This window comes from Asparagus officinalis, chromosome 6, assembly GCF_001876935.1.
Source record: "Asparagus officinalis chromosome 6, Aspof.V1, whole genome shotgun sequence".
NCBI classification, from domain to species: Eukaryota; Viridiplantae; Streptophyta; class Magnoliopsida; order Asparagales; family Asparagaceae; genus Asparagus; species Asparagus officinalis.
Window position 1 is genome coordinate 21,998,229 of NC_033799.1, and position 8,825 is coordinate 22,007,053.

Genomic DNA, 8,825 nt, shown 5'->3' on the forward strand with positions numbered 1-8,825 from the left:
CGAAAGAAATCATGCAAACCAGTTTCTCCTTACATAATAATCAGAAATTAATCAAATTAAAAATCTCAAAAAATTAGAGCACCCTCCCCCAATTTCTCAAAAAACATCAGACCTGCTAAAACATCAGACCCCCCCTTTCCAATTTCTCAAAAAATCCGACCCCTCTCTCAATTTCTCTAAAATCTCAAAGATCAGATCTGAATAGCGTCGGCAAAGATTAATCAAATACAAAGCTCAGATTTGAATAACGTCGGCAAATATCAGAACCCCCCTCCCAATTTCTTAGAAAATTGCTGTAAATTAAACTAATAATCTAAAAATAAAAAAAGTAATTATTACCTTGATTTTGGAAGCAACAATGTCGGCAAAGATCAGATCCGAACAGCGTCGGCAAAGATTAGACCCCCTCCCCCAGATTTCTTCGAATACAGGTACAAAGAAGGTCGCAAGAGTTTCTAGCGGGAGAGAGCAAGGAGGTAACGATAGCTCACCAAAGAAATCAACGAGAAAGAAAAAAAATCCGACGTGGCCAGGGTTTTCATCGATTTCACTCGGTTGGAGAAGAAAATCAGAGAGGGAAAAAAATCCGAGCTGACGGCGATTTCAACAAAGTTTTTCCTCTTCCACCCGAGCGAACCAAAGCGGCACCAAGAAATGGGCGGAAATAAAAAACCGACGTGGAGGGGTGTCAGGCGCAGAAAAGTGTTTCCACAGGCATTTTAAGCGAACCAAACTGCCCCTAAAAAACAATCGAGTTTCTGAAATGAGTTGAGACTTGGGAGAAGAAATGAGTGGAGTCATCTGCAATTTTCTCATTATTTCTTTTTATCAATGTGGATTAAAATCGTCTTGAGTTAACAAGTTTAGTGCTGTTAATCTGATTAAAGGAGGGACTTCCTTGGTCAAAGCCGTAACTACTTTTTTTTTTTTAAGAAGTCCAATTTGGAGGAGCACGCAGAATCCAAATTAATAAAACTTATTTGGAAGGGTCACTCGCGGATAGACCCCATGCACTTCTCTTGTTGCAGAGAGACCTCACAATGTGTTCTTTTTTTTGACTCTTTTACCCTTAGAGAAAACTAAGAGAAATTTGTTTTTTTGACTAATAAACTCTTAAAAGGGCAAACGCATCAACAAGCTTTCACTCAGGGGGCCTAGTGATAGTAGAGGGGTTCTATCAGCAATTAGCCCTTTAGATAACACTCGAGAAAAAGTTCTCTATTTCACTGTAAGCTAAATGTTATTGCATTCACAATTCAATATACAGGAGCAAGATCAGATAGTACCCTGTGAAAGAATTCATCTGAAAACTAATCAGACAACAGCTAAACCAATCCCTGAGATCACTGTAACTTTCAAAAGTTCTCAGAAAATTATGCACTTCGGCATCACAAATATTTACAGCAGCCCTTTAACCAATCCCCTGCTGGCTGCTATCGGAAATGAAGCACAAATGTGGTAGCAAAACAAGAAAACTGCTATAGTTTTTCGCAGCGTTGATTGTAGGAGTTGCCAGGTCTCCGCTCCTTGCTTGCAGAAAGAACATTCAGTTGTCAGTTCCTGCATGTGCTGAAAAATATCGCATCATTAAGCTCTCGTATGCTTTTTCTGTCACAAGAAGAGAAATTGGAACTTCTGTGCTGAAGTCAGTCCACAAAGGGATAAAAATAAAATATAGAGCATGGTCGTAATCTTAGGTTATATAGTTATAACCCACTTGGGACTATAATCCATCTGCAAATTAACCCAAGCGTATTAAAGTTTTAGGTGTTCAGTAAAGAAGGCGGTTTATAATCCATGTGTTTTTTGCTAAAACAAACAGAAAATCTAGGTGGCTGTGGAAAAGTTATGGGTCTTTTTTGTCTTTTCTCAGTCAAACATGTGGATTATAATCCACCAAAAGAATAACCTAGAAAACCTAAGTTTGCGCTATGTACCTTAACCTTAAACGTTATAGAACCTTTTGAAATAACTCATGCACGTAATAACTCTTAAGTTATTACGATAAAGCATATGTTATTTTCATCAGTATAATGTACGTTCTACTTGCAATATAACCAGTGGGACAGAGCATAGGACCGACTGCCCCCCCGCCCCCCCTTTCGGGCCATAAACCAAGAACTTTTTTTTCTTTTGAAAATGCTACCTATACTACATAGTCTCTAAGAATAAAATGGCTCACTAATAAAGGAGGTGAGAAAAAAATGTGACCCCTACTATACTGCCTATGGTAAATGGAACAAGAACTTTGCTTCGACTACAATAGCCAAAGCCAGCCACAAAAGAATGAGGCAAAAAAACGTGGGTCCCACTGCATATATTACTATTTACTAGGAAAAGGATTTTTTTGGCTTTATTACGCTTAAATACCCATAGTTTCACCTACTTTGCACATATATACCCCCTATCGTATTGGTTGCACTTAAATACCCTTTATGTTTCTAAAAGCCGCACTTTAGTACCCTCGGTTATGCAAATGTGAGAATATCCCCTAAAATTCTCATGTGACACATGCTAATTTTAGAACATTTTACCACTTTTTTTTAATTTATTGTTAAGTTTAAAATCCTATTTAAACCTCGAATTCTATTTTAAAATAGGATTTGATAGATTTAACATTATATTAACAAATAACAAAAGTAAAAAAAGTTCTAAAATTAGCATGTGAGTGTCGCATAAGAATTTTTGAGGAGAAATTCTCATGTTTACACAAGCAAGGATATTAAATTGCAACTTTTAGAAACATAAGGGAATTTATGTGCAGCCAAATACAACTGGGGGCATATATGTTCAAAATAGGTGAAACATTAGGATATTTTTGTGAATTCTATTTTAAAATAGGATTTTGATAGGTTTAATAGTATATTAACAAATAATAAGAGTAAAAATGTTCTAAAATTAGCATGTGGGTGTCGCATAAGAATTTTTGAGGGAAAATTCTCATGTTTACACAAATGAGGATACTAAAGTGCAACTTTTAGAAACTTTAAGAGAACTTAAGCAACTGGGGGCATATATGTGCAAAGTAGGTAAAACATTAGGATAGTTGAGTGAAATTAACCATTTTTTATTACATAGGAAAAGGGATTCCGGAGGTGGTTATAAGCATTTGAGATGCCCTTTATAGCTTTGAACAAAAGAACATGCAAATTTGGTTTAAAGTTAGTATTTTCTTCTCAAATAAATAAAAGGAAATGTATGTATCAATTCTTGGCCCTCCAAAATAAAATTTTTGGCTCCCCTTGAATATAACATGCGTTATTTCAATATAGCTTATGCTATTTCAATATAATATGTAATACGGATTTGAGAGTATCTTCTTTTAAAACCTTGAGAATGTTATTGTTTTCTTTAATGTTTTGTTTATAAATTGAAGTCCTTATACTTTTGAATTGGTTGTTAAGCATTTATGACATAACATGGTTAATAAATTTGATGGTATTTGATAATTATGATGTTATATTTAAAATTTTTGATGATTATATTCATTAAAATCATTGTGAATATTTTGAATTTATTAAATATTTATTTAAATATAAAAATGTCACCTACGTTATACGCTATATTCTTTTGTGTTTTGTTTTAGCTAGAGGCGAGTTTACGTCATTTTCGTTATTTTCAACATTGTTGTGCTATACTTGATTTTCGTACCAAAAAAGAAAAACTTAATTACAATGGTGGCGTTACTTATATTGCAAAGCTTTCAACAGTACAATTCTCCAAAATTGAACTCTTTCTCAACTTTCAGCATAAGGTTATGAGATTTCGTATCTTAGGCATGAAACTTACAATATGCAACCTTTCTAATGTTGGATAAAAATCATAGATACCATTGTTAGTTAAAACTTCTCACCAGTTGGTCCTTTCTCTTCTTTCTAATAATGCATTTAATTTATCAATATCGCTAACAATTTTTCTCTCTAACAAAAATTCCCAGATGTGCAATTATGCATGTGTCAAGCTACATACATGCATGCTAGCAAACAAAGACCAGCCTCTAGCTTAAATGTAATCTTTGATACTCACACCATAAAATCAAATAAAAATTCATTCCAAGAGGTTTTGACGTCTTTTTTCGAATCCAAAACCTACATATGTCTTCAAAACCAGTAGTGTTAATATATTACCGTCTGTTGAAACAATTATAGTCATTAAAATTTAACCTTACAAGTTGATGCTAAATGCAGTAAAATTAGTAAGATCATGTCGAATAAGAATTACTTTCAACAATGAAGTAAGCATTGAAAAGGAAAGTTCACAAATCAAGGAGACACTCTGTTTAAGTCACACACACCCCACCAAAAGAAAATAACCAATAAGATTAAGGATTAATAAAATTTTGGAACCCTGAGGTATGGTTTAATTACATGGATGACCCTAAAGTCTATGTATCTACACGGGTAACTACGAGATTAGTGATTGTATATTATGAGACAAAAAATAAACAGTCACCTGTGTAGTTAAAATTAGTAAGCTTAAGGCTACCCGTGTAACTACACCATGCCTCAGAGAGCCTTCCTAAAATTAATTATAAAAAGGAACAACATTTTTCTCCATTTATTTTCATTTTTTCCCTTTTAAGCAGCAAAATCCAAAAGAACTCAATGTATTGTTAAAGCATACCCAAGTTATTTTCCAATTAGATCCCCCTCTTCTATCCAGCCCACGGACCAGGAGGTGCCTCAGGTGTATGACCTTGCTGAAAATTATGCGCATCGACCTCATAATTATACAAGAAATATTTCAGAAATGTAACATGTACAAAATGGTCCCAAGAGATATAATAAACTAAACATGATCTTACTTTCCATCTAAATCAAGATCATCCGGATATCTTTGGAATATATTCAGACTGGAAAGTAAGAGACCCAAAAGGTTTGAGAAGTCTCTAGTTTGCAGGGTTTTTTTTCCCCCTTTTCAAAACTTAATATGATTTAGAATAACAAATACTAACTTGAAACATTTGTTGGAAGCTCCAGCGGATTCCAGATTGATTGTCAAGTCCATGTGGGTGGTGGATTTGTACTCCAAAGTGGCTACCGATTGACAAGTTTGTTGGGCTAACTTGTTCCTATTAGAATTAAAAGAAAATGATTTAATAATGGAAACAAAGTTTAGGAATATCATGTAATAACATAAAATAGCAGAGTTTGGAATTCACTGTTAGGTTGATGTTTTCTTGTGCCCAGATATGAGGGTCAAATTGAGGAGTATCTGGCGTTATACGAGGCGCGTCATTTTGATCAGCAACCATTGAATTTCTTTGAGAAGCCTGCAATAGAAAATTTTTCAAACCATGATTATCAAAGAGGAAGGAAGAAAGGTGAGTTGATAAATGGGTAAATTTTACAAGGCCCTTCTGAACTTTGGGGATTTTGCACAAAAAAACCCCCTGAACTTTATAGATAATAGAAATCCCCTGAACTTTTGGAAATATACTAAACCCCTTGCGCTATTGGAAATTCTCATAAATGGAGTTAATGGGTAAAGTAAAAAAGAATATAAAATACCATTTTTACTTGTTCCCTACCCTAACCTGCTAGACTCTTCTTGAATTGACTAAAATCAGATTTCAATGTTACCTTCTTCCTGCCACCCTTAACTATTTTTTCTGCTAAAGGTTCTTTTCTCTTTTTTGGTGGCTGACTTTTACGCCTTACTTGAATAATATCAGGAATTCCCTCATCTTCATTTCCCATATTTCTTCCACTAATAGTACTAGGGTTCCTTGGTAGCATGTCACTGATTGTACAATCACTTGAAATAAGTTCCTCTGTCACCTCACCAATCAATTTCAGTGCATATTCATACCGTTCGCCAGAAATAACCCCGAGCTCAACAAATCTAAGGCAACGCCTGTACAAATTGTCATAACGCTCCATCGGCCCATTCGCTATTACATCATTAGAAGAATAATTCATACCATGCCTATGTTTATTGTCCTTCCTCCAGCGGTCAACAATAAACTGTGGTGGAATTTCATAAACCTCAAGAAAGTTGAGCACTGATAGAGTATGTCTACATAATATACCTATGGATTGAAAATAACAGCAAATGCATCGCACATCCTGTTCATTTGAATTGTAAGTAACTTCATAATCCTTTGTTTCCATTTGGTTGCCATCTTTCATCCTCAAGGGTTCTTTGACTTCAAAGGTTGAGACTGGACCATCAACCCTAACCAGAGAGGGAATGCAATATAAAATGGCCTTTATTTCTTCCTGGAATTTTTTAAACATATCAACTGTGTAAATCTTACGCAGTTGATCTTCCATATAAAATTTAGATATCAACTGAGGGCTTTTATTAAAAGAATCAAGGTTGGCTTGGACTTCCTTCTCATACTTACTTTGTAAAATTGTCTCATACTTGCAAACAAACTGCTTCAATGAAGTTTTGGGATAAATATGTCCATCAAAAAATGAAGTTGTGTTCTCCTTATTCTGAGTATTAGACATCCCAGCCCAAAATGCTCCCCTCACAAATACAGGAACCCAATAATGTCGATTTTCATACAGTGAGTTGAGCCATTCATTATCCTCAAGCCCATATGTTTTAATCATATTTCTCCAGTCTTCTTCAAACTCTTCAATTCTAACAGAATCATGGACTGCCCCCTTCATGATTTCTTTAATAGCTTTATATTCAGCATATCCTGCCAAATTTTCTCGGACCCTTTTCATAATATTCCATACACACATACGATGACGAGCACCAGGAAATACCTCTGCAACTGCTTCTTGAATGGCCTTACAATGATCAGTGATAATGGCATTTGGAGGATTTGCTGACATGCAAGATAGCCAAGATTTAAACAACCATCTATAGGTTTCAACACTTCTATCTGAAAGCAACCCACTACCAAATAAGATAGAGTGACCATGGTGATTTGCTCCGACGAAAGAAACAAGAGGTGTCTCATAATTATTCGTCAAATAGTTCGTGTCAAGAGTAACAACATCGCTAAAGTACTGATACTCGGTCTTACACCTTCCATCAGCCCAAAATACATTCTTTAACCGACCATCCTCATCTAAATCCATCAAATAAAAGAAGTTTGTGTTTGTAGACTGCATTCGGCCAAAAAAATGATGAAGAGCTTGTACATCATCTCTCCCTAAAAACAAACGTGTTCCCTTCACAACAGAACTCTCCCCTTCATTCTCAACCGAAGCTAATTCTCTCTGCCCCTTTCCTCTCATCACAGGAAGCTTCTTCCCACCTTCGTTTACACCTCTATGTGACCGAAAGAACTGCGACATTGAAGGATTCACCGGATGATTATGCTCAAGAATAACCTCTGTCAAATGAAACAAGCCATCAGCATATCTCTTTATAACTTTAATCCTTGCCTGGCAATCGGTTCGAGCTGAAAGCTTCAACCGATAAGAACTACATCTTTCTGAGTTCTATACTTCCTACTCCCCTCTTTACAACATGTGAGCCATGAATTTGTTGCATTGACCGTCGTCAAGGCTATACCATGACCTTCTTATCTTCGTACCAAATCCAGTTTTCCGAGCATACTGATTGTAAAAGCCATAAACCTCCTCAAAGGTTTTGAACACCATCCCAACCCGAGGAGTCTCATTGTCGATATCAGGAGCACTTTTGCCCTCATTTTGGTCACAGTGGGATTCAAGCACGGATTCAGCATTAGGACTGGCATCAGTAACTCCGTTCCCTACATTTGGTTCATTCACAGAAACCTCTTGGAGATCTTTCTCCAAAGGGTCTTCTATAAAAGATTCCTCTGCCATACCCTATAAATAAAACAGAAAAAAAACCATTACTAGTTCATTTCGTCGAACTGGGTCATTAGATTGCGCTCATCTGTGAGCTAAAATTCTCTAGAATTCCAAAATTTTACAATGTACTCACAAAGCAAAGTTACAAATTTCCTAATTTACACCTTGCGATGCTTGTTACCAGGGAAATTAACAAAACCCATGTCCAGAAAAGGAAAAAGGTTCCTATACCTACAGAAGATAGAATGAAGTTAAACAATTTTGAGAAAAGGGTCTCTTCAATTTCCAAACCTAAACACTGGAAACAACCAATATCAACATTTACACCTAAATACGCACCACTCAATACCATCATTAAAACAACAACCGTCAAAAAGGTTCAACTGTTACACAATTTCTGGAATTAACTATTAAATTGCACCCAATTGTGACCTCAAAGTCTCGAAAACTGCAGAATTTACTATATAATCACAAAATATTCAGAACCTTGCACTTTTGCAATAACCCATGTCCAGAAAAGAAAAAAGATCCCACTTTTACGGAAGAAAGAATGTTTTGAACAATTTTGAGCAAAGGGTCTCTTCAATTTGTGGAACTGAAGCGAAAAGAAAAGAAAAGAAAAGAAAAGAAAAAGCATACTAAGCATAAGATCCTCACTTCAAACCTAAATTCAAAGGCTTGAAAGGAGCATCAAAGAAACCGTAAAGAGATTGAAAATTGTACCCGAAATAGATAATTTCCCTCCGATAAGTCTCCAGCCTCTCCTCTGAGCTCTTTCAGAGGAGAAACGGGCGAAAGAAAAATTTTTTTTTACCTGAAATAAAAAAGACAGAGAAAAAGGGAGGAGCTGGGGTTTCACCTTAGAATTTAGTCGGACGAGTTTGGTACAACGTGATAGCTCTACGACACGTGTGCGAGGACAATACGCCCCTCTCTGGTATCAGATAAAAATGTTGGGAAAAATCAGGATCATCTCTAGTAAGTGGGTGAATTATTCATATTCTAACGGTTTATTCTGATTCAACCGCTTCAGGCCCGTTTGGATGATGAAAGTATTGTAAGCAAAAAGTAGGTTAT

General features: G+C 35.8%; 1 protein-coding gene across 6 annotated transcripts; it reads right to left on the reverse strand.

Moving 5' to 3' along the window:
* Positions 1,198–8,558, reverse strand: LOC109844450 (protein FAR1-RELATED SEQUENCE 6-like). Of its 6 annotated transcripts, none has more exons than XM_020413496.1 (6): positions 8,472–8,558; positions 5,583–7,763; positions 5,162–5,272; positions 4,955–5,071; positions 4,624–4,699; positions 1,198–1,560 (listed from the first exon to the last, which is right to left on the reverse strand). In XM_020413496.1, exons 2-5 carry the CDS (start codon positions 7,260–7,262, stop codon positions 4,655–4,657), a joined length of 1,953 nt encoding a protein of 650 aa, XP_020269085.1. In that variant the 5' UTR covers positions 7,263–7,763; positions 8,472–8,558; the 3' UTR covers positions 1,198–1,560; positions 4,624–4,654. The 6 variants fall into 6 exon arrangements, with proteins under 6 accessions (XP_020269085.1, XP_020269084.1, XP_020269086.1 ...); XM_020413495.1 differs by having other exon boundaries at positions 1,198–1,569; XM_020413497.1 differs by having other exon boundaries at positions 1,198–1,608.